The sequence below is a fragment of the Toxotes jaculatrix genome, chromosome 24 (genome assembly GCF_017976425.1).
Source record: "Toxotes jaculatrix isolate fToxJac2 chromosome 24, fToxJac2.pri, whole genome shotgun sequence".
NCBI lineage: Eukaryota > Metazoa > Chordata > Actinopteri > Toxotidae > Toxotes > Toxotes jaculatrix.
In genome coordinates, this window is record NC_054417.1 from 6,933,520 (window position 1) to 6,959,690 (window position 26,171).

The 26,171-nt window shown below is 44.3% G+C and overlaps 2 protein-coding genes across 5 annotated transcripts; both read right to left on the reverse strand.

The window, feature by feature from the left end:
• Positions 1-2,061: 2,061 nt before the first annotated feature.
• Positions 2,062-14,304, reverse strand: LOC121178080 (SLAIN motif-containing protein 1-like). 4 transcript variants are annotated; one of them, XM_041032590.1, is made up of 10 exons: positions 13,762-14,304; positions 12,096-12,232; positions 7,661-7,804; positions 7,182-7,271; positions 5,581-5,730; positions 4,202-4,573; positions 3,957-3,968; positions 3,296-3,448; positions 2,838-3,168; positions 2,062-2,746 (listed from the first exon to the last, which is right to left on the reverse strand). In XM_041032590.1, exons 1-10 carry the CDS (start codon positions 14,169-14,171, stop codon positions 2,671-2,673), a joined length of 1,875 nt encoding a protein of 624 aa, XP_040888524.1. In that variant the 5' UTR covers positions 14,172-14,304; the 3' UTR covers positions 2,062-2,670. The 4 variants fall into 4 exon arrangements, with proteins under 4 accessions (XP_040888524.1, XP_040888522.1, XP_040888523.1 ...); XM_041032588.1 differs by having other exon boundaries at positions 7,182-7,301; XM_041032589.1 differs by lacking the exon at positions 3,957-3,968 and having other exon boundaries at positions 7,182-7,301.
• Positions 14,305-14,929: 625 nt separating this feature from the next.
• Positions 14,930-25,315, reverse strand: mrps9 (mitochondrial ribosomal protein S9). The gene is made up of 11 exons (XM_041032575.1): positions 25,190-25,315; positions 24,664-24,846; positions 21,761-21,823; positions 21,552-21,582; positions 21,382-21,461; positions 18,359-18,444; positions 17,982-18,057; positions 17,698-17,866; positions 17,409-17,517; positions 16,391-16,560; positions 14,930-15,407 (listed from the first exon to the last, which is right to left on the reverse strand). The coding sequence occupies exons 1-11, from the start codon at positions 25,286-25,288 to the stop codon at positions 15,316-15,318; spliced, it is 1,158 nt and encodes a 385-aa protein (XP_040888509.1). The 5' UTR covers positions 25,289-25,315; the 3' UTR covers positions 14,930-15,315.
• Positions 25,316-26,171: the final 856 nt, after the last annotated feature.

Here is a 26,171-nt window from a genome sequence, read left to right on the forward strand (position 1 = left end):
CCGTGGCGATGATCTCCCCGTCGTGTCGTCGCCATCTTGCCTGAGGTAACTTCACCCTGTCACCTTCACTGGAATGCACGTGGTTCTCCAAAAGTCGATACACATCCACATTCTGCAGAGACTCTGGACACAGACATTCAGCTTCAGGGCAATGGCCATATCACTAAACAAACTTCTTCACTCCTCTTTGGGTTACAATTGATCAACAACACTAAAGCACTTCTTTTCCCCATCTGAGATGCAAAGTTCCATCCCGTTGAACCCGTGCATAATAGTAAACAATGACAGCTTATGGCAAATCAAATTGCATTAAAGAAAACAACACAGGAAAAACTGCTGCTCTCCCTCTGTCTCTCACTTCCTCTTTTCATACAACCGCTGCGTGACCTACACCTGCCACGACTTGCAAGATTACAACTGAACTACATCCCTGCGGCGTAACATTTTGGACTTAACGGCCAAAATAATTTCCCTCCCTTCCTCTCACAACAACACATCTTCGTTGGTCATGAGCGTTTCCACCACCAGTCTCTGGTATCTGATGTCGTTGAGCGCCGTCATGGCGTCCAGCTCGGGGGCCCTCATCAGCGTCGGGCCGAAGACGATGCCCAGGTTCTCGCTAGACATGAGGTTCTCTTTTTCATACTGGGTCACCCTGGATGGAGAGTGTACAACAAGTACAAAAACATCATTAGAATGTACACGGGTTAGGTGATGAACATTAGCCGGTGGTGCGTCATGTGTGAAAAGAACAACAAATACCACAAATACAGCTCAAAGTCCAAGTAAAGCTGTTGAACCTCTGAGACCGCACCGTCCTGGCCCCCGGAAAGGAGACAGAGGTCTGTTGTTCCGGCTCCGTTGTTGCTCTCGTTGGTGACGCGGAACTTCAATCTGTCGTCGCTTCGGGAGCTATTTGACCCCTCGCTCTTATATTCCAAGTGGTTCCAACACAGCTGCAGGTTAGGGGCAGCGCACGGCCTACACCCCAGTTGTCTTCCTCAACGTCTGGATGAGTTCCATTTTTCTAGACCGTTACTCTCGGTCTAGGGGTGAATTTGTGTCACCTCCTTCGCTTTGATCCTCCGGTGGCTGGTTGTCGGCCGTAGGTTCGGGGAACCCCTTGGCAGTGGCTGGCGTGTACCCGTGCTGCCTTTTCTGGCAGGGCGCTCTTCACCTGTGAATGCAATGCTGACAAGTTGCCACAGTATCTCAACATAGCATCATCACATGCACCTGTGGTAAGGGGAGGATGCCTGACTGGACCTACACCTGTCATGTCATGTGAGGCATATCCAGCAAAGTACCGTGCTGTCTTAACCGGCCCTGGGCAGACAGATGAGGTGTCTTCTCTGTGTGCACAATGTGAGCAACAGCACGAGGAACCCCCAAGAACCACATCTCCATAACCTACTCAATCACGTGATGCAGCCACGGCCTTCTCTGCTGCAGCTACAGCACGCAGACAAAGAGGCAACGGGATCAAGCTACAGGTCTCAGTCTACCCCCGTGCTCCTGTCTCGCAACAGAGCTCACGTATCTGTCCTTCAAAACCGGCGTCGCGCTGTGAGGGTCACTGAGAAACTTGTGTTAGGCACAAAAAGTCTGACAGAATCATGCCTCACGTGATAACAATCTACTGACATCCTTGGAAAAGCTGCTCAGAACTCGCCCTGCAAAGCAGGTAACAGCACAGTCCCTTAGACAAACACTTGACTTGAAAAAGTTGCCTCTACAGTTGAAATAGTACATTCAGAGTACTATTTGACCTATGGGCTTGACATCAAAGAAGCACACGGGCACACGGACGACAGCGCTGAACGCGCTGATGTGCGGTGCCTCCGCTGACCTCACCGGCCCGTGAAAGAGCACCAAACTCCTGGCATAGCCGCACAGCACCGCCACTGCTGTCAAACCTACAAGAACAACATTTGTTTCCATTACTTCAAAGATATATATCTCTGATTATCCCTAAACATCATTTGGGCCTCTGACCTCTCTGACATCGTCACAGATTAAGTATACGGGGCGCTGTCCAAAGTTTAACTTCAGTGTGTTTTATTAAAGCATTTGTTTCCATGACAGTTCCAAAAGTCTGACAACTTCGTGAAATGTGCCGTGTCAACACTTATTTAAAAACACGTTCAATATGACAAAGAAAAGGTGCTACATTATGCCACGTACTACTGTGAAATCTAGAAGATATCAAAGGGGAATTAAGTGCAAACATTAGCAGAGAGAACATTTTGAATTGTGACACTTTTACAAAGCATGACAATATACATGTTCATTTACACAAAGTGGTGAGGAGACAATTTGGTAAACACATTCAGGCATTTTCATTTTGGTGAAGATGCACGTTTAAAAACACTCGATAGTTATCTTTGTACAGGAATACATACTTTAATGTCTCGCTTGTAAAAATTGCACCAAATGAGACCAAAGTGAAAGAGGGACTAATTCCATTTTAGCAGCATCACTGGCACTTATTGCCCGACCTGATGAGTTAAAAATTTTCAAAATAAATTTAAGAATAAATAGCGTAGCATGAGACTCCTTTCATCAATAGTCAAAGAGCCCATTCAGTGTCCCCGTGAAATAATTGGTGGTGTTGAGGTGTCGTGAGTTACCCCAGCCAGCGGGGTTGTACTGCACCGGTGTGTCCGTTGCTCAGTAGCAGCCGTCTCTCCAGGTGATGTCACGAAGGGCACTGAGGGTGGACAAGCTCTTTGGAGGTGTGAGTAAACTGAGGAAAAAGCCAAAGCAACATTGCATTTTAATCCCATTCTAAACAGATAGCTGTGTTTTTAAAACAAAGGAATAAAGAAATAGCTTACCTTCGTGCAGGTTGGGCCACCTTGTTGCAGGGGGTGGAGCTTGTGTTGGCCACAAAAGAGGCGGGACGGGGCAGGCTGCTGCGGGGAGTGCTCGGAGTGGAAGTGTGCGTCCCTGCTCCGCTGGCTGGTTTGCCGAGCTGTGGACACCGGTTTGCCGAGCTGCTGACACCGCTGTTACTGTTCGGGGACTGGAGGCTGGTAGAGGTCGGCAATGAAGCCGAGTCCTTGATGGTGGGACTGACGTAGGCGGTAGCCTTCAGCGGTTGCCGCGACAAGGAGGAGAAATTTCCAACGCTCTGGACCCTGTTTTGGAGTTGACCTGGGGAGGGGCCTGGAGGAGGGCGGGGAGAGGAAGTGTAAAAGCAGAAGCGAAAACCTAAAACTGCTGAACTCCTGTGTGAGTTTCATAATAAAGTTTCATTTGAATTACTTGAAGCGAAAGCAAAGTAAGACCTTACTGGACGACTGCAGGCGAGCAAGCCCGCTGGACGAATCAAAACTCTGGCTGTTACGAAGCAAAGACGGGGAAGCACTGGGATTGGTCGGAATGATGGGCACGCTCGGCATGCTGGGAGCTCTGTCAAGGTTAGGCATGCTCCTCCGCAGCTTATCTAACAAAGGGGGACAGAAACACCAACACAAAAACACATGAGGCCAGATTTTCAGGTAAAAATAGACGTGTCCAAAATCACACAGGACCGCAGAACAGAAAACAAGTCCAGAGATACAAATAAAAACAACATAGCATGACATTTCAATTGTCTCGTCATTCCTGCCCTTTTAGTACGCCTCCATCCCTTAAGACGGCACGTACAGCTGGCAGTGATCTCCTTCACCGTCCAACAGTTTCCAGCCCCCTCGGTCAGATAGACACTCCCTACTGTAATCCCATCAAAGTCTCTCTCTCAACTGTGCCTCAGAACGGAAACACTCCAGTCTGAGAGCTTTAAGTCCAGTTGTACAAGAGGCTTACTCTGAGTTATTATTAAGTGGTTAGAGCAGCACTGTGGGTCAGTCCCGGGCATCGACAGGGCAAAGATGATATACATCTTAGTAACTTACAAGTGAGGCAAGAATTAGATTGCATTTTAAATGGAGTAGAAAACAATACTGACTTACTCTCACATCCGGCTGGACGACCCGATGATGTTTCCCCAAAACAATACAGCCAACAGAAATACACATACAAATACACAAATTGCACATAAAAAAAACATAGGAACACACAGATAACTTATTAGTATAAATCACAGCAATGACAGTTTTTTTTTTTTTTTTACAGTTTCTGCCTCTCTTTTATGTGCTAAAAATGAAAGGGGAACTGTGAATGTTATGTTCTTATGATAAAAAGTCTCTTCCCTCACCTGATCCTGGTCTGAAGCCCTGATGCTCGAACGTGTGGAAGCTGCCCAGTTCCAGTCCCTGTGGCTGAGCTTGGGGCTGAGGTTGAAAGGCGAACCCAGCGGAAGGGTATGGAGGGGTGGAGGGGGTGGAAGGAGGGGTGGACAGGGAACTGGTGCTTCTTCGCCAGTCTCGGATGCTGGAGAAAGTGTGGGAGTGCGGCAGGCGGGTGAGGCGTGGCTGCGGTGGGGGCAGGAGGCCGTAGTCTTCGTCGTCCTCCTCGTCTTCCTCCTCCAGGTCGGGGCCGGCACTGAGCTGGCTGAGCTGGAAGGTGAAGCTTTGGCTGCGGCGGTTGGCCAGGATGGATGATGTGCTGGCGTAGTCCTGCCTCAGACCTGGAGGAGCGAGATATGAGGACCAGCGGGCATAAAACATACACACACACACACACACACACACACACACACACACAATCATCACCTCCTGGGGTTAATGAAGCTGAAGTAGCGATGAGCTCTGAGGTCTGGGACCATATGTTACAATATTAAAAAGGGGGGAACAATAGAGACAGATGGACAGGAGAAGACGTGAATTGGCACAGAGACAACGACAAAAAATGGACATGAACAGCCAAAAAAATCCATTTTGACCATAACGCTCTGCAATTATTTGAACTAGCTTCTATCTGATATGCAACAGATCACTTATTGAATTGAATCGTTGTAGGACAGACACACCTAAACACTTGTGCTGGGCATTGAATGCTTTCTGGCTGCATGAAAGTTCATTTTTGACCATGACACAGGACAAGTTTAAAAAGCCCAGGGAAAAAAAACAGCCCTTTAAAACACTTTATTCCAGTTTAATTCTAAGACACTTGCCCTAATTTCCTACTTGTCCTCTATATTTCTAATTTTTTTTTTTTTTATTACATATATAACACAAAAAATTTTTTTTTCCGTTTCTGGTGTGCAAATTATAAACAAGTAAATAAACCTGTTTGTCTTGAATACATCTCAATACAGTGTTGATGGCCTAGCTTATGTTTTCTTTATCTTTATCAAACGAATCATAAACCTTTGTCACACAGTTGGAAGTAATAACCATTGCTTAGATCCCAGTTACTGTAATAATGCTGCTGTGAAAATGGTCTATTCATATTCCATATCCCATATTCCCGTGCGCCTGTTTGGCTTCCACTGGCCTAAAATAAAGAACAATACTGTCAGCGTGCACAGTATTTAGAGATTTAATTGCACACTGCCTCTCAGAGCAATTGCTGTTGTGGAGACAGAAACACTGTCATTAGAAATGTTGAATCTCAATGTGTAGAGGCAAACAACTGCACCGCTACTGCATGTTTCCTCTCCTTCCTTGTGTTTGAGCTGAGAAAATGACTCACTCTCCTCCTGCAGCCGGGCCATGACCTGGACGTCTGTGAGGTCTTGCAGTTTGTATCCCAGAGTGATGGAGTCGTCCTCTGCCTCTGAAGCACCAAGGTCGCTGTCCATGGATGACTGCGGACTGAAGGCTGAGCGCCTGAGGCTGCGGCCTTAAAAGAAAAAAGAAAAATACACAGTCAAAGAAAACAGTTCGACTCGTGCCAATTGTCCTCATCGGCGACTTCTCCTTGATCTCATTTCACCTTTCCGTCTCAGCCCTGACACAACCACAGTGTTACACAAATTATACCGTCGCTGTGCCGCTCGGCTTCGTTCGGTTTGACAAAAGCACCCTCGAGCCTTCAGAGTGCTCTCTTCATGAATGCAAAGGATCCAAACTAATGGAGGGTGATCCTTGGGTTGGAAAATCTGAACCTCTTCAGCACCAGTGAGGTTACGCTAACCTCTCCACAGTTAATGATATCCCTGATATCTGCTCACTGTGACTTCTCTCTAAAATAATCCTTCCTATCAGTGGTATTATTCTAATGACTTTTGTCAGAATTTGTGCTCACTCAGGACAAGATTTCTGCACCGGAATTTAAGACATTTGCCCTCACATGTACCTCTGTTGATACCTTCGATAAGGCTGAAGCTGACTGGACTGTCAGGGTATGTTGTCACCCAAAGGTTCAGTTTACCCAAATTAAAGATAAAAAAATTATTAACATCTAGGTTGTTGGATTATGTCAAATAATCTACACATTGTTTCTGGAAAACTTTTTTGCTTTTATTTTTCAATCTTGGGACTGTGATTTGAGTGATCACACTCTTTAGTACTTTGACACATTAGTGGTCATCAACCGTGTTTTTGCTCTTTCACTGTTTACAATCTAACACAAGACTCTCTGGACAGTGAGATCTTTGTACTAAGATTAAATATCTTAAAAATTTGACTGTTCCAAATAAGTAGCTAAACAACTTTCCACCGTATTACCTGACAACATTTAGGCCATAAAGTGAGGAGAAACCTGAACAGTTCTATGAATGAATAAAGGTTATGTTTTTAAATACTTTGGGTGGTGGAGCTAAGGTTCAGGTCGGGATCATAGTGCTTCTAAAACGCTGCCTATGGCCTTGAAGAACATAATATCATATTAGTGAAATTCAAAGGACGCCGATAGATAAAAGTGAGTTTTAGGTTTGGAACAGCAAACAGCTAAAAAAAAACGAAGCAAAAAGTAAAAAAGTAGGCCTTGGCTTTTTAATGCCATGTGGCTGTTTGGACTACAACTATCATGGAATTGAGCCTTAGGCATAAAGCCACCAACGATCCCCTGTAGCAGTTAGTTTGTGCTGCTCGAGAGGCACAAGACACGAGCTCCGTCCCTTCTGGGATCAACAGTACTCCAGTGTGGCTCCCTCGTTCCCTGAGGCTTCGCCCTTTTTTCTGTGTCTGGAACACTATTTTTTCCATCACAAATATTGCACTTGAATATGTCACACGCTCGTGTCAAGTGCTCAATGTAAAGTTTTGGATATTAATGTATAAGCTATCTGAGTTTATTCTGCTCCATATGAGAAAAGCAGGGCTCGGGATGAAAGCGGAATTGCTTCTTACTTCGGTTGGTTGGGTGAGGGAGGAAGGTGGGAGCCCTCTCAGCTACGGGGGAGAGCTCCTTCCCTACGGGACTCAGCGTCCGATGGAGGACTGGGTGGAGTGGGGAAGAGAGGGATGGAGCTGAGGAAGGGAGGAACGACCCAGAGAAAAGTAAAAAGATAAGAAACAAACATACGCACTGCAGGTGAGAGTTTTCATGTACGCAAGTGTTGCTCTACAGCTAGAGGACCGAGCTAAAACTCAAAGACTCAATCAGGTTAAATAGTACACAAAAATAAAAATAACACATGACATTTTGGGTCATGCCATGACGTTAATAACGTTACTCTGTGATGTCTCATTTTTGTTGCCGGGATAACTTACAATACATATACTGTTCCTACGTAAACTAAATAATAATCCTGTCAGGTTTTGTGAAGGGATAAATGTTCCTCCAGCGAGAGCTAACAGACCTGAGCGTGAGCATGCTCTTTGGTTACCGTGTCTTTCGGACGACTGGGCAGTGGAACAGGGTTTGGCTGAAGGGGCAGCACCGATGGGAGACGCTCCGGCCACTCGACTCACAGGGGGGCCGGGGGAGGAGGAGGGGGACGGGTTCGACAGGGAGCTACGCCACCTGGACACTGCGGAGGGAGTAGGTTAGGAGATGGGAGGGAACAAGTAGAGAGGGGATATTAAAACCAAACCCATTACTTGTAAACATCAATAAATTGCAGTCCAATTGATTTGCTGTCGTAATGTGCGATACATAAAATAAACACTATTAAAACTACGCTACCCATGAATCACCTTACTTATTGTGATTCTCCCTCATTGTTCTGTTGGAGAAGTTTCATATAAAGGTAAAGTAAGTAAAGAACAAATATAACTTAAAATAAAATGACTAAGCTGCTGATATTTTTCTTCTGGTCAACAAAATATAAAACGATCCACACAAACTATTACACAGAACAGGGGCACTGTCTTGTATTTGAGTCAATCCCACACCCACAGTCCTGCTGCCATAAATACACACAAGCGCACTACATGTGGATTAATGCAGCTGAAACTAGTCTCCAACAAATGCACAGCACCTTTTAGAGAATAACTGAGCCTTTTTTTTTTAAACAAAACCAAACAAACCTATATATCTGTGACCTGTTTTAATGAAACTAAATAAAATACTTCAGACAGTGAGTCACCAAAATGTAAAAAAAGCAAATTAAAGGTGATTTTTGTTCATGTCTTAAACATATTTGCTTTAACATGATATTAAAATCAGCTCCCTGCTCGTTTTATACATCCATGACTTCTAAACTGAAAGTAGCCTTCGCAAACAACAGCAAGACATACAAAGAAAGACACCAAACATAGCACACACACACAAACATCTTTTTGAGAAGACAGCAGTTACCTCACCGACACTGTGTCTGTCACTAACTGCTCTATTCAACCGCTCCACATGTGCTCAGCACCGAGGACAAAGCTGCCTTCAACACAACAGAGCCGCTCACACAATGCAGCTGTACAAACACACACACACACACACACACACACACACACCTCAGTTTCTATTCATAGATGCAGAGAAGAAACTTCCGCTGGTTTGCAGCACCTGTGATATGAAAACCCAGGCAATATCCTGGGAACAAAGATGAATAAAAATGTGCTGCGTTGTGCGTCTCATATTAAAGAGTGTGTATATTTGTGTGTGTGTCTGCGTGTGTTATTCAAGCCTGCATCCACCCAAAGACGCAGGAAGAGGATTTCTCTGCGATACCTGTCAATGTGAATATAAGCCACTTAGGCTATGAAGGGGGCGCATTCCTTTCATGTTAACGGTTTCCACGGCAACGGCTCTCCATTTCGCTGTACTCAAACCTCAGGCGGAGAGAAATAGCAGGCCAAGCTGGTGGGAGGATTCCTCTGCAGCTTCAAGTGATGCACAGGCTCCAGCAGAGGACCGTTAGCACGCAGAGCGAAGGTCGGTCGCCTCTGATGCAACAAGCTGCACAGCTGGAGCAACTTCTCTCTAGGCTAGGGCTGAGGCGAGTCAGGGGTTGACCACTGTGACCCACAGACAGGCAAAGACTGAGACATGAAAGCTAGATGATGGTAAGTGGACACTAGGTAGCATGACTCCAAAATCTACTGGAAAGCCCTTGAAGAAGCGTGAAGAATGTTATACCAACGCATCAACACCCGTGGTGCTCAACAAATCACGTTTGTGTATCCACATATCACACTACTGTTGTACATAATCCAACACTTGGGCTGCAACTAACAATTTTCCTCATTAATGTGCTCATGATTTTCTCCATTAACTGATTCATCCTTTGTTTTATAAAATGTCAGATAATAGCAAAAAATGCTGTTTGTAATTTCCTGAGTTGCAAGGCAGCAAATCTTTATATTTGAGAACCTGGAACCAAGAGAAAAGAAAATGATTTTTTATGTGTGTGATCAACAGTGAAAAACCCAAAGATGCTGAGATTATAATCACAGAAAAGTGGGAAAACTTGAATAAACACTCCAAGTCCAACAAAAACTCACATCCTCTAGTAAGTAACATGATTATCTGCAGGTATTTTCAAAGCGTGGGAAGACCGAGCGGCCTCACACGCCCCCAACGCAGGTGAGTCGAGGGCCACCTCTTCTCATTAAAGGCTCCAGGGTGTTAAGCCTCCTGCTCAGCCGAGGCCGTGGGAGCCGTCGCCTCCATTCACACTTCACATGCAGCCCTCTGCTCGGCCTCAGCCCACACACACACGTCTGCAAACAGACTCATCGATCGGACGAGGATTTCTCAAACACAGTGATTCCTGGACTGATAACCCTGATCTGCTTTTTCCAGGTTGGCTGTCCATAAACTGAAGACATGAAACCTCTTGATTCGCGCCCATGAAGTAACCATGACAACACTCAACACAAACCAAGAGACAGCCTTAACACCAATATTGATTTTCTCTAACCTCTATTTTTGAGACTTTTGGTCAGCTGATGAAACCTTGACAGGTGACATCTTTTTTTTTTTAAAGGAAGCTCTGTCTTTACTTCCTCAAAACCATTTCCTGTGTTTTCTTCAGCGCTGCCACGACTTCCTCTTATTCAGCGATGCTTTGTATAATTAAGCGATGCCCGTCATCAAGGCAGACATCTGCTTAATGCCATGAGGCGTGGACAGATTATAGAGCTCTACTGTCCTGCTGATCCCCATTAGTCACAGTGTAGTGATGAAGGTGATCCAACTACAGCCTGATTACTGCAGCCACCACAAGTATCTCTGGAAAATATCAGTGTTAGTGAAGACGTGTACTTCTTCTTTATTTACTGTTTTCATTACTCCTTGACTTTTATATTAAAATCAAAAAGTAGCTTTAAAACATAAGTAGTTATGGGGAATAATTCAGAGTAAGTGACAATATGGCTCAGGCTCACATTTATATTTACGAAAAAACATTTATTGACTAACCAGTGTGTTTTTTCGTACAAAAATAAAAGTGATTTGAGCGCTACGGTATGCAATTTCCTTTTAGAACTTCGAAAACTACAATTTCTATTGAAAGCCACAACAACACGACCAAAGGGGGTCCTGCTATCTGTCTGAAACTCAGCCAAGGTACATAAAGTTTGGTGCCAGACTCCTTCCTCCACAAGACACCAAGAGCAGCAAGCTGTAAAGTCTAGACAAGTAACAATTTAGCACTTCTTCCTGGCAAAGATTTGTGTTGCGTGAGTGAGAGAGCTGTGTTTCTTTGGCAAGATGCCTAAAAGCTGCTTACATCAGTTTCAAATAGCCTGGAGGCGAGAAGCACCCTTCAAACTAATCTGCCGTCTCGGCCTTTGGTTTAGTACGTATCGCAGGAGAAACAAAAACTGGGGGTGAGAAAGAAAAAACACTTCTTATGAGTCCTATGGAAACAAAAAGAAGATAAACGTATCAGGAATATGCACAAAAAAAATTGACGCTCCTGAAAGCAGCCAATCACATCCAGGATAATGCTCATCTGACCAGCTGATCAGAGTCTCTAAACATAAAATACATACATTATGAAAGAAAAATGGGACTAATCTGAAATTAGTAACACCCCCAGACTGACCTCCATCTGAACTCCACATCTGAAATGTTTCCAGCTTCATTCGTCAAACAGCAAGAACCTCCTACAGTCCCTCCAGCATCCAAACATCCGCACACAGGCAGAAACAAGGCCGTTTAACTCTTAAATCCTTTGGTTGAACCAAAGAGAACAACGAGAAAAAAATAACCCAAAACACATGCATCTATATTATTCGTTCCATTTGGTGGACAACCAAACAGTACAGCTGAATCTCAAAAAAAGCCCCCTGACTCTAAATCTAAAAACAGCTCTTGTTTTTTGTGCAATCTTACACTTATGTTACTTGCCCCATAAAAAGAGAATCCAGATGAGTTTTAATTAAAACATGTAAAATTTTATATGCAAGTTCTGCACAGGTTTTGTCGAGATAGCCGTTACATCCCTGGAGAGGATGCAGATATCTGTTATCCATAAAAAGTGCACAAGTGAATTGCACTGCTGCTCACTGCACTTTGTGCAAAGTTTTATTAATGAGCAAATAAAATAGGGACAAACCTCCCTTGGATTTTACATCGGTGTGTAATTACAGCAGCACAGATTGGGATCTAACCATAAAATCTATTTTCTTGTTGTAACCTTTCTTATTGAGCACAGCTGTATGTTCCAGTAGTGCACTCAACAGTTTGGACTTGTTATGTTTAACAAATCCAAGGTGGGATATCACTGTGGCTTCTCTGGATGTATCTCTCTCTGTGTTTGTGTTTGTGTTGTGCACTGTCGGTTCTTCTGCTGCACAACAAAACTGCCCAGAGGAGCTAATCAAAGTTTTTTTCTTTTTCCTTCCCCACCTGCACACACACAACCTGTAAACTTGTACCTTGTTCCAGCCGGAGGGACAGCGATCGCCTGGCGACCTCCACCTCTGATTTGGGACAGTCCAGAACCTGCCGGCACCACTGTAGAGGTGTGAGGGAGTTATCTGCAAACTCCGTGGCCTTTGATGACACATACAACCTAGAGAGAAACACAGATTGAAATGCTGAAGAGTCTGAACAGTCGGATATTTGTCTTGACTGCTGCGGGGAAAATGGCTGAGACTGGGCCATCATTCATGAACCAGACTAATAATCTACAGCCATGACAGCAGCTCTGTGGAGGAAATTTTGACATGAGGATGTGGGTAGATGAGAAGTCTGGGGATGACCAAAGTTTTTAGCTGACATGTTTCAGCACTGTCATCCCTACAGCAACAATGCTCGCACTGATACTGTCTTTGAACAGTATGAAAACATAATTCCTTGATCATTTTCTAATAAGATTTAAGATCTAAGATGTGAGTTTTATGGCAGTATTATTGCACTGTTCGGGATCTTCCCTGTGCAGTCCCCTGAGAGATCACAATTTAGACTCCATCTTTTCTCTGTGCCACAAACTCCTCTCCTCCTGACTCAGGAAAAAAAATCCCCCCCTCGACTTAAAGTGATGTTAAGCTTTCTAGATATCGGGAAGAGGAGCTGCTCTCAAATCGAGTGGATCAGATTATTCTGACAGCCCTGAACACCTCCTCTACGATTCTGCGCTGCAGGCAACATCACGGATGGAGCTGAATTATAGATTAAAACCTTCACTGACATCAGGTGAGAGTCTGACCTGAAGGGGAAAGAACACACACAAACAGACCTCGGTTACTATTTCTAGACACAGGGAGAGAAGAGATATATATATAAAGACTGCCTGCAATCTACACCAAATAAAAGATGAATAGAAATGTGCTGCAATGGAGAATCAGCCTTACTTCTCTTTAAAGATATTTCTGATCTCCAGAGTCTCTAAGAAGCTATTATCTCTTACTGACATAAATGGGGTGCACAAACTTTTCCCCATCTCTGTGAAGACACCACTATGAGCTCCAGTGAGTCCAATGGGCAGCTTATTGGTTAAATGAAAACACAAATCCGTTTACAAATGAGCTACTTATGAAAACAGATGTTAGTCAAAGCTCTAATTTTGGAAACAAACAGCCAGCTGAGATGGTCACAAACTGCAACAACAACATCAGCAACATTTCACTTCCTGAATTTGATTTGGTCTCTTAGCAACCACTTCAAATGTTTTTTTTCCCCCAGTGGAAGAGAACAAATAAAAAATCATATTAATTCAGAGCAGGATCAGACAGTTTTTCCTCCACAGTTTGTGAAGAAACCCTCATAACTGTCACTAAGATATCAACAAGACACAGACATGGTTCAGATTTTGATTCCCTGTGTAGCTTTAATGCAAGGAGCATTATGATGTGAATTTATCTCCCACACAGAGGAATCATGGCAGCTTGGTGCAGGCCTGATAACAAGTGTCCCCTGCTTCCAGCTGCAACTAACTTCCCAGATGTGTGTGGGAAAGCTCAGATCCAGAAACAGTAAGACAATCAACCGTGCAGAATCACTTAAATCATACATGTGGCCTTTTCATGCAAGACTTCTGATTTGAACCAACTGCAAAAAGCAACAAATGGTTGAAAATGAGAACAATCACTCCATAGTTACCATGTTTCATCAGACTCATCGGGGCTGCACAGAGAATCCAAGTCCAAAAGCTCCAGCTCATCCAGAACCGACGGGTCGGATCCGTCCTCCGCCTCCCCCGCGGCAGCTGCTCCATCCCCGGCGGTGTGCGGATGGAAATAATCGAAGGGCTCCTCCGGGGACGCGAATGACCCCAAGGACGACTGGCACAGCAGGGTGGGCAGCGGGCTGGGTAGACAGTATCCACCGGCGCTTCCGAGGACGCACGCTGTGTTTGGAGGCAGCACAGCCCGGGTCCGCAGCTGCTCGTTCTGCCGCTCCAGTTTCCGCACCAGCTCCTGCAGCTTCTTCACCTCCAGCTCGGCGTTCAGGGTGTTGCTGTTGCAATCCACCTCCGTCATTATCGCGGGATTCAGCACCGCCGCCTCCATTGCACCTGATCGCAACAACAATAACGTCTTGTCAGCCTCTACCACACCTCCAGTTCGTATCAGAAATGGAGGACAGGTAGGGCCAGGCTGCTGCGGCTGCGGGTCTCCCTTCTCACCCGTTCGCCCGCGGACTGCTTACTGTATTCGGTGGTGGTAGTAATCCGTCTAGTACGCCTGTCTGCACTGTAACCCAACGGGAGACCATGTAACTCCACCCCTCCACCGCGCACGCCACACCCTCCAACCTCCACCAACAAGACTGATTACAGATTCGAGTTCACCTGCCTTAGATCAACTTGAAGGCGAATATCCAAAACAAGACCTGTATAAGTTTTTTTTTACATATGATTAAACTCTATACTTTCACCATTTAATCGCTTTAACATATTGCTTTGTTACAAGCTGCTATACAGCTCCTGACACTGTTTACCTATCAATCAATATCCTTTCAATCGACGACCTTATTAGTCCTAAGCAGAACGTGTGTTACAATAGGTATTTAATTCTCAACATTTATGTAGATGGGGCGACATCTTGTGGCTAAAGTTGGTTACAGCACCTTTCAACCTGTGTATCAGTAGGTTTGGGAAAGTTGAGTACTGAAACCAGATCAGACCTGGTCCACATCAAAAATCACTTGCTTCCAACACGGGGGAGGGTAGAATTAATCATCACAGAATTATCAATACATCTGACAATTTTTAAAATAAATGAGAAAGTATTCAATAGTGACAAAAACACCATAACATAGTCAAATAGTTTTTTTTAATTTCCAATCAACAATGAAAAACAAAGATGTTCACACAGAACTCTATATATATGTGTGTATATATATATAGTGTTTTTCCTAATAATTTTATGCTTTCACTTTTTCATTTATTCCTTGACACACACTTCCATCTGGTGGCTGAGGAAGCATACTGCAGCTTGTTGAGGAGTCTGGGTGGCATCCTGAAAACATGGCGGCCGTGGGACAGTGAATGAAGACATTATTCGGCTCGTTGTTGTTTCGAGAGCTTAGATAAAATAACGAGGAAACCACTCACATGGGATCTGTTCATACTGGGCCACATTAATTACAGATGTCAGTGTGAATGTTTCATATCTGAGTTCAGGGAGGATCCTCCTCCTCCTCCTCGCCCCCTCAGCGTTTCTTCCAGGTGAATTTCTTTCGCGCCCCCTCCTGTCCTGGCTTCTTCCTCTCCCTCACTCTGGGGTCAGGGGTCAGCAGGCCAGCTGGAAAACAGTAAAGAGAGATGACACCGGACGGATGAAGGAGGAAATCGTGAGGCGAGGTGGTGATTATGATGTCATGTGTATCTTGTTGAATGCACCATTGCACCCAGTTTGTTGATATTTACTGCTGGGTTGCTTTCTGGATAAATGAGTTTTGATATTTTTTTGTTTCTCTGTTCTGTTCAGCAGCATCTCAGTCTGTCAATGTGTTATTTCTATACAATGTTTTTAAGCCTCCTGGGGTTTCACCTACATTGTCTGTACTTCTTTTTTTCCTGTCATCTTTCAAATAAACTTCACCTAAACCTGAACTTCAACTGCAGAATTTTTAGCCCTGAACTTGTCACAATGCATCAGTACAATAGTAGATCAACCAGGAAATAAGCCAAACCATGAACAACTTGTTCAGCAGAGAACAGACAAAACCTAAAAACCAAAAAAAAAAGAATCAAACATGAACAGCAGTTAAATCTGACACACTGAACCAATCAGAAGGGCAAACTGTTTTAGTGTGGTGGCCCCAGCTGGACACAAACTCCTTGTCTTTATTCTAAGACATCGACCTGTACAGGAGTCTGTGTTCAAGCTTACATCTCACCATCTCCCCAAATCACCTAATATAATAACAGATGATAATATAACAGGCTATAAGAAATAGTTCAACATGCTCAACCCTGAACACTGACGTTGCTTCTCCTGGGACCACGTAAAGAAGAAGAAGAAGAAACATCAGATAAAGAGTAAAGTTGTCTCTCACTGTCAATTCACTCTGACTTTTAAGGACCACACCAGAGATTTTGCACATTTTGGCCCATTAACTACAAACAGGTTTTCACTCTGCATTGCTGCAAAGCGCACCATACATTTTTATGGTGGCATGTTAAGGAAAAGCATCCGTACAAGTGTCCCACAGAATTTGTAGTAAAATGGTTGAAACAAATCTGAGTGACCCAAAAAAAAAAAAAAAAAAAGTGACAACCCACCTTGTCTCATGGTCTCCATGTCTCCCTCTGACAGGAAGCCGAGCAGAGCACGGGAGATGGCGAGTCGCAGCGCCCCCGCTTGGCTGGACCTGCCGCCGCCGCTCACGGTGCACTCCAGGTCGAAGCGTCCCAGCATGCCCATGAACTGAAGCGGGAACATCAGCTGCTCTCTGAAGGCGGAGGAGAAGAAGGAAGGGAGAAAAAGAGAGGAGAGAAGAAAATGACCATGAGACGATTAAAAAAAAAAAAAAAAAAAGAGGTGAAAGAATGAAATGTGGTTGAATAGGCAGAGCAGGAGTGTGTGCTATTTAACAGATAGTGGTATCAACAGCAGAGGCTTAGCTAATTTAATGTCTGGTTGGGTGACTTTTCAGACAAGCATAGAGGATCCTGGCACTGTGAAAAGCTTTCTCTTACAATCTCACCACCACATATTATAGAGTAACTTCTGACTCAGCAGGAATAGGATAAGGTTGTGTGTGTGTGTGTGTGTGTGTGTGAGTGAGTATGTGGAAAAGAAAGTGTCTGTGTTCTGGTTGGCGTCTCAGGCTGAATGGCCTATGGCTGCTGACAAAGTCAATTGTCACCTCTCTGCTCCAATTACAGCCCGTCCTCACACTGCGTGACAACACCAGCTCTGGACATTCACTCACACACACACACACACACGCTCGAACCAGCCTCACACACACTGACACACAATCACTCAACTGTGTAATTAACTTACTACAAGGAGATAAATAAAAAACGAGGCGATGCTGTGAAGAGTGAAAAAGCTGCTTTTTAATTTTTTGGGGGAGAGGGGGAGTAACACACATCACGTCTTGCATTTTAAGGAAAATGGTATCTGTGAATGAAGTGGCAGAGAGCCCGTGATGGGGAAAAGGTTTATTTGTTCAGAGTGGAAGCACACACACACACACACACACACACACACACACACACACACACACACACACACACACACACACACACACACACACACACACACACACACACACACACAGAGCTCTCCTACCTGTCCTGTAATACAGGGAAGTAGTGGAGGTAGTCTCGGCCGTTGATGGTGATGCGTCCGGAGCCGCAGTCTCGAAGAACCACAGACGAGTTTGACGACTTCCTGCAGCCTGAGATTGAACACAACTCAAATGTTTATATGTCTGACATCTTTGGTGTCTCTAAATTGGGACGGAACAGATGTGAGTCTTTCATCATAGTTTACGCTGAAGAAGTCGTATATAAAAGCACCATTTAAAAAACATCCATAACTGAGTTTGAGAACCAGTGTTCTGCTGGTGTGTATCTACCGTCTGAGGTGCTGAAGGCCACGCCTCTCTCGTCCCTGTCCAACGGCGGCACCGAATGCTTCTTGGACTGAGCCTCCAGTTTCCGGCGGTAACGCAGGACAAACTCCTCCTCAGACGCGCAGTAGGGCATGGACAGCAGACGCTCCATCAGCTGGATGAAACGATCGTACTGAAGGAAGCAACACGTACATGTCAAAGTCTGCATCTTCGTCCACCGGCTGAGAAAGTCACTGACAGATAAGGAGAGGAAGAAGAGGGTAAAGGGCAAGAAAGTCTGCTCTTACATCTTGAGTCGAGATGGTCTCCACCAGCGAATCCTCCACTTCCTCCTTTGTGAGCCACCTGCTCGAGTCTAGAGAGCTGAAGGAGACAGACACAGCAACACTTTCATTCTCCTGAGCGTCCAAGATCGTGATGAAGAAGGAATATTAAGGACGTGTTTACAGTGATTCTTTGCTTTCATTTCCTGAGACTTCAGTGGCATCAAACTGCTTCTATTCAAAGCCTTTAACCAATTTTTTCAAATCTATTACTGGAATCAGAATCAGATGACTTTCTAAAACTTTAAAAACCTTAGGTAAATAGTTTCTAATTAGCCATCTTTCATCGTATGTTTAATTAAAAAAAAAACAAGAAAAAAAAACTCTCTTTCTCTACTCACATGTGTTTGACATCCTGGGAGAAGAGTCCTTTGGCTTTCAGACGATCTTGGTACTTCTCTAATTTCAGGATTTTGTTGTACAGTTCCTAAAATTCATAACACAACAAGCACACAACATGGAGTAAGTTTAACAGGGTGGCAAAAGCAAACCGGGGGTGACCACCAGATGAAGACCACCAACTGTCCTTCGGTGGCAGGAGCTGACGTATGTGGCAGTGTCCTGTATGGCGTGTGACAGTAATAAGAACTTAATTTATTGGCGTATTACTATTCACTGTTTATGGACTGAATGGATCCAGGTACCTGTGTGTATTTGGCCTGAAGCAAAGGGGAAACCTGATGGAGCAAAACACATGAAACTAAATAAATGACAGGACAGTTTTTGTTTTGAGGGGTCGCTCATCTTTACATCGACACTGTATTGGGAATAACCTGAGGGGAGTGTGTCACAGTGATGGGCACAGACAGTGAGACAGAAGGAGGGTGGAGGGAGGTGGGGCGGGGGGGGGGCTGGGCATGCTGGTCACGTCCCTGAGGCAGGCACCCCCACCTTAGCCGCCCTGCGCCTGGGTGAGAACTCATTTCCCCGTCAATTATTCACCAGATGTTTGTTTAATTCCTTCTTGATAGAGTGTGCCTAATCCGCTGCCACTCCGACCAGCGACTGAGGGGTACGCAAGGAAAAGGGAGGGACGGAGGGAGGGGGGGCACAAAAAAAGCAAACATCAAGCAAAAACCAATTTTCTTAGTAAAAAAAAAAAACACGTAATAGAAAATTCTGAAAAAACAAGACGACAGGAGGAGTAGGAGGGGGGCTTGGTTTACACGTTTGCAAACACTGGGCCTTACAATAGGGAGGAATAATTCACATGGATTGGCCAGATGAAAGGAGAGGACAGGACCAGTATCTGGATACATTTAAGTCAAGGCTGTTATAGAGAGAGAGAGACGGCTACAGCTCCACTCTTTGTATTCAATAAGTGGCCTTTATGTGCACGACAAGGCCTTCAAGTTCAGGGCTTCAGCTATGAGAGGAAAAGGAATATACTGAAACATTTAGCCAATAAAACGGTATAAAAGCAAAACCAAAGTGCTCTAGCAGAATACCTCCTCCTTAGGATTGTGTATTTGTTTCACATGCAGGTTTAGATGAAGTTAAAGTGAAGGGTGAGGGTGTGCTGGGGGGTGTTTTCATGTTCCCTGCGGTTGTGGCCATAAAGGGCTCAGTGGAGCAGCGAGCAGGTTAATGTACCAGGCTGGCTGAGCCTCACAACAGCCAGAGGAGAGCAGCCGACCAGCAAGCCTGCTTTACACGCCACTGCCCCCTCCTGGCAACTCTCCTGAGGTGTGTGTGTGTGTGTGCGTGTATGTTTGTGATCACGCTTACAAAAAATATCTTGGGAGGGGGACACAAAACGGGAAGGAAAAACTAGGAGAGGAGGAAATAAGAGAGCACAAAAAAAAAAAGGAAAAAAAGGAGGGTAAAGTGAGCGACTGAGCCTGCGATGGTGCAGACAGGCAGCACGAGCTCTCAGACATGTCTGACATACCTATTTAAACCAACAGCAGGGGGTGCAGATTGTGGCTGCAGGGCACAATGGTGTGTATGTGTGTGTATAAGAAGTGTGAGCTTGCGCCAATATCCAGATATCATAGCTCTCCGTGTTTTAGATACAGACACACGTCTCTCATTTATGAAACGCCTTTGAACAAGGTCAGCAGCTGACAGACAGGAAGCAAACAGCTGAGTACGAAAACAACAGAAGACGAGTGAAGGGGAGGGGGGGGTCTGCTCAGAGGTGAGGAGCGGTGTGAATGGTGTAGCTGCTCTCCAGGCCTCCCTGGGGGTCTCATCTCCACCTCCCCCTTTTTAACCCACTCACCAACCAACCCACTCTGTCCCCACCCCACTTCCCTCCAAATCCCCGTGGAGGAGTCGCTCCCTGTGGCGGGACAAAGCCTGACAAGCCAGACGTGCCACACCTCAAACACGATTTTGAGCCCGGACACAAAAAATACTCAGATTTGCAACGATTTTTTTTCCTTTCTCTGCATCTCAACCAACACCTGAATTATTATTATTATTATTATTATTTTTTGCTTGCTGATGAAATTCATTCAGCCTTTTAAAATTTCTTTTCTCACTTTCCTAATGTTTCTCTTAAAATGGCAGTGTTAGAGTTTTGGTGCCCTCTGTTGGCCCAGTTTGGCTTTTCTTCTACCAACACTGGAGTTCATCATAAAATAAATACATTTATTTACTCTAAAAACTATTTAAAATCCCCTGAATGTATAAAACACACAGCTTATAAATTACCTTTCCGTTACAATGGAGCTGAATAGCATGGTGTGGGTATATTAAATGTTACCAAAGCATGTTGCCTGCTTTTTGTTGAACTGATTTCTCGTTCTTCTTCTTTTTTTAAATGCTTTATTAGATGTGTGGACTAAAAATCAGCTCCACTTCATGTCTGCATCTGCCACCATAACCAGCACAGCACGGGACACTCATATTCAGACACTAAGCAGGAAATTTTAAAACTGAAAAATAAACTAAATAACCTCAAACATTCTGCTAGACAGTTGCTGACTTTTGGACCCAGAATGAGGTGAGGATAAACTTCACCGCCTCGGGAGCACAGGTAGATACAGGTATTCTCCAGTGATTCATCCTTCAAGCCGGACTACCTCTGACCCCTCCATCCTCCTCCCCCTTCTCCTCCCTCTGTCTCACTCTCCTCTAATCTCCCACCTTTCTTTCACCCCGGCTCTATTCAGCTGTGTGGAAAAGAGGATCTGACGTCGCCTCTCCTCGGGGACAGCGCAGCCTTCTCTCAACTCGCTCTCTCTGAATAGGATATGACCCGAGGGTGCAGGAGGCAGCGAGGGGAGGGAGGGCAGGGAGAGGAGGGAGGGGCAGGTGTGGAAGAACCAGGGATTTTGAGCTGGATGAAGATTTACCTCCACCCCACATGAAAAACTTGACAGTGCCGCTGACTGCTACAGCTGCCTGGGGTACTCACATGCATCAGGGAGTAGTAGGACTGTTTGCCGGTGTAAAAAAGGAAATGGAAAGGCCGTCCGTCTGCTCCCCACTGGACAGCTTTAAATACAAGAGAGGTGATCCTTTTAGAGGCAGCTTACTCATTTACAGACAGAAAAATGTAATCAGGTGCATATATTACATACATACCTTTCTGCTTAGGAAATATTTCATCTGGATGCTGGAAGTGAAAACAGAGGAGGATTTTAAATGATTCCCTATTTTATTTCTCATTTTTATTATATTTACTGAAAGTTACATCAGTTTGTTGGGAATTTATGTCACAAAAACTAATAATACACAGAATTTAAACGGATAGGAAAGTTAAGTTGAGATGCGTCTAACCCACACAGACGTACCTTCATGAGGGGCCTGGCTTTCTTCTCAAACAGGGCGGAGGGGAAGAGGTAGGCGATGCTCCTCTGTGGGTGAGACAGGAAAGAAATTAATAAATAAAAGGAAAACGAAATGGCAGCGTGAGCGACGCGTAGATGGCAGATTGTGACAATGCTGACATGTCCGAACAACAGAGGTCGCACCAACGGCCGACAGTGAAAGTGACAGAAAAAGAGGCACAAGCTGCTTGCGGGTTCAAGGAAAGGCGAGTGTGATGTGTGTGTGTTAGTGAGTGAGAGTGTGTGTGTGTGTGTGTGTGTGTTACTGTAGAGTTAGAGGAGAAAACAAGCAGAAAAAGGCAGAAGTTTTTGGCTTTGTTGACAGCGAGCAGAGGACACTGATCGTCCAACAGTTCACTCCAAGTTCATCCTCTGCTGTGTGTGTCCCCGTGTTATTAGCAGGGCTACAGATGGCACCGTAAATGTGTGTGTGAGAGAAGAGAGGGAGACAGGAAGTGTGCTGGCCCCGCCACACTCATCAAGACAGTCTGTTCATCTCGCTCCTTCCTCCATCCCACTCTCTCTCTCCACTCCTCTTCTGCTTCTTTCATTTTTTCCTCCTCTCTGTCGGTTCAATTAGTGAGGCAGCAGGTGCTGCACAGAGGGAGCAGGTTGCTGCCTTTAAGGTTGTCAAAACGACAGAAAGCAGGAAGTAAAGGACAGAATAAATGTGTGTGTGTGTTTGAGAGGCAGGAAGAGGAAGACAATTGAGGAGAAGTTAAAGGGTAAAAAGAAAAGAGGAAAAGGAAAAGACAGGCAGAGAGGAGCAAGGAACAGATGAAGACACACCTGTGCGTCCCCTGAGCCTCAGCACAATATGGCAGAGATCCCCGAGGGGCAAAGACAGAGTGACGGAGGAAGAAAGAGGGAGAGCGACAGTATAACCGACACCCGTACAACCGAGCAGCGCCACAGCGCAGGAGGGCGTCCGATTTTACAAATTCCAACGACACGGTGAAATCACTCATGCTACATTTTGAACACGCAGAATGACACGACTGAAACAGCCGTCTTTTATCGCCTCTGCTGTGTCTCTGAAACTGTCGCCTGCTCTCACATGTCCTGAATGAATGAAGCCTCAACAGGTCTGCACAGTGTATACCTATGTATTTATGTAAAAACAAGTTAAGGAGGCTGAGAAGATTTTTCTAAATCACATAGTAAATAATCATCACTTCATTTCTGGTGGAGCTGCAATGATGACTCAATTAATTGATTATGCAATAAGATATCAAAATAAAAGGGAAAAGTCAATTTCAAGCCAAAGAGATAAATAAAAAAATGAATTAATAAAAATATAAAAATGACTTGGCACTAGTTTAAAAACAGCTGACTGGAGATCTAAATCAAAGTCCTATATATTTTATCATAAGAGATATTCATTGGTCTTTTGTGGGTCTGTGGCTCATACCCAGTGTTAAATCCCCCTGGCTGTAAACATCCTCTTGATTTTTTCTGGATGTTCATCACTGTCACACCTGAGGAGTCTGGACTCTGAGCCAAGGTGGAGGGATTTACAGGTCGCCCGCTCTGCACCTCCAGTCCTCCCAAATTTTCCTCTTTCCTTCCACACATCCAAGTGCGGGCTGTTGGCCGTCGCTTTGGTTTTCACAGCCTGGCGCCAACTGTTCTCTTCATTACACATGAGGGACACTGGGGAACCAGCGAGGGGAGAGCGGGAAATCAAGCTAAACGGTCGGAGCAGCGAGGGCTAATGCATTGCCAAAATCTGAAAGAAGCACGCGGGTGTGTGTTTGAGGGTGTTGCTAATATCCCTGATGCAGCGGATTAGCCAGAGGTGGCCACACCTCCCTGCTGATGTTAGAGTTTGCAGGTGCTAATGATGATGATGATGATATGAAGAGAACAAGCTTTAAGCCAGCCTGAAAGGTGGAAGCTCATCAATATTTAAAAAGGCTTATATGCTTGTGGATTTCAGTCGCATGGGGGGGAAGATAAATGTGAACACGTGAGCCATCCAAGTGACTGCAAAATAAAGTTGTAACAGCTGTATACCTGTTACAAATACCTGTTTATCAGTATGAAATCCAAAGAGTGATGAAAAATTGTACTAAATTGCAGTGGAAATTCAGAGGTTTGGACAGAGACACGGTAAACAAACTCCCACCTGTCAACAACAACTTCCAATTAGCTCTCACCATGCAGTAAAATGATGTAAACTGTAGAACCGTTTTAACAGACAGCTGCAGTCAGACTTCACATCACCATAAAAAACCCATGAAAAGCCAAAACTAACAATGTATTAATCCACATCTCAAATCTTTCCAAATTCCCTACCCTGTGTGTGAGAGTCTCCAGCCCATTGGTCCCTACTGAGGACTTTAGGACTTAAAAAACAAAACTAAACAACAACTTATAAATATTTTTTTAAAACGGCTCAGTCATTTCCTAAAACAAGTTGCAGAAAGTTTGCAGAAATCCATGACAACATGAGATAGAACAGCAAACTTAAGGCAAAGCTCTTATGAAATTGATACAGGCTGGATTAAATTCATCCTGCTTTTTTTTCCCCACATCTTTCATCCGCATCCTTCACAAATCAACCGTTAGTATGTACTGAAAATGCCCTCAGCCAAACTCTTGATTCTTTATGTCAGTGCTTTAGAAACTGAGCCAAAAACCAACACTTGCAGGCCAACTTCTTTGGCTTTTGAGAATATTTTGTTGATTTTAAATAGGTTTTATAACCACCAGAGATAAGAAAAGGTTTGCAGGTCATACTGGAGCCACTGAAACTGAAGATAAACAATGAAAAACCACAAACACTGGAGCTGTAAAACTAGTCTGCACAAGCCAGTGGATGCATCAAAGACACTGACAGAGGTAACAGTAAGTCTGAGTCTTACATCTATGTCCTCCTGGGTGAAGTTCTCCGGGTCTTCTCCCATCATGTTGGCCAGGTGCCGTTTCCCGATGTTGAACTCCTCCACCTGCTTCTCAATAAACTCCGCCGTGAGCTTCTGCGGTCCTGTACTCGCCGGGTTCTTTCTGTGGAGGGCAGAGCTCACACATATCTGCCTGCTCAGGACCTGGGGAGGAGGAAAGGGGCCGTTATTATCAGATATGTAAGGTTAGCCAACTTTCTAAATATATGGAGCAACAAAGACCACAAAACTACAGCCGAAGTGTCGTTAAGCGTTCAGTAATTTATATTAAGATGAACCAAACCCCATCACACCGCGATAAAACTAAATGTGACATTATCAGACTCTTATTTCTACAATCCGTCAAGCGAGTTTCGGCTGCAAGACCCTGCAGGAGGATGCCACATCAAGGACGGCAGTGTTATGGCATGGTAGTTAATGTATTTCTGTTCACGTTTGTTTTAAGCACGGGACATGCTGTACTATTAGACACAACAGCGCACTTTACCTGCCGGCTCAGCTGCGATGTGAGCGTGTTCATACTGGAGCTACAATTCCCACATTTTCCCAGAAATGTGCCCACGGTTCGTAAACAGGACACCGCCATCTTGGCTGACAGCTCTGACGTCGGCGGCGGAAGTTGTTACACGTCAGAAACAGGCGACACAACGTAAAATATTTTAAATAACAATAAATATTATGGAAATATAGGCATGGAACATCAGTCCTTATTCATATCCTATTTACATTTTATAATTGCTTCCAAAAAATGTAAATATTTCTATATATATATTTTGTGAATATGCTTTGACAACATTGCTTAGCTTAATTTTCAAAATATATAATGAAAAGCTGGTGCATAAAGGGACATGGGAACATTTGAACTTCCAAAATAAATTGCTTGGCAAAGGAGCAGAATTGCTGCATTTGAGTTTTGTTTTTTTTTAAACCACAAATAAAAAGAAACAGTAAAAAAAAATTAAAAACAAAGAGAGAGAATGAAGTGGATAATTCAAGCCATATGACAATAGACCACAACCTTGAATAATCTGCCTGAAATGACAAATGAGACAGATAAAAAATGTGTACATTCCAACAAGAATCACACATTTTAAAACAGTTGAGACAAGTGAATATAGTGGCTGCTTCAATTACACAGCTTTTTTATCTTTCAGACATCAGTCCACATCACATCGCAAATGCCACAGCTCATTGGAAACTGGTGTTGTTCAGAGTGATCGTGGAAACTCAAAACATGCTGGCCACATGGAGCCGCTAAGAGCAAAATGTGCAGTGATTCAGCTCACGAAAACTATTCCTCATGTCCTGATTTCGGCTGTAAATTAACACCAGCCATTGCCTTAATATTAAACACTAAAACAGCTTAAAACTTGGTTGTCTACAGGTTAAAAATGAAAAGAAAAAGAAATTCACCTGTCACTTTCACTGCTTTACCATTAAAAAGAATTAAATAAAAAAATAAACAACAG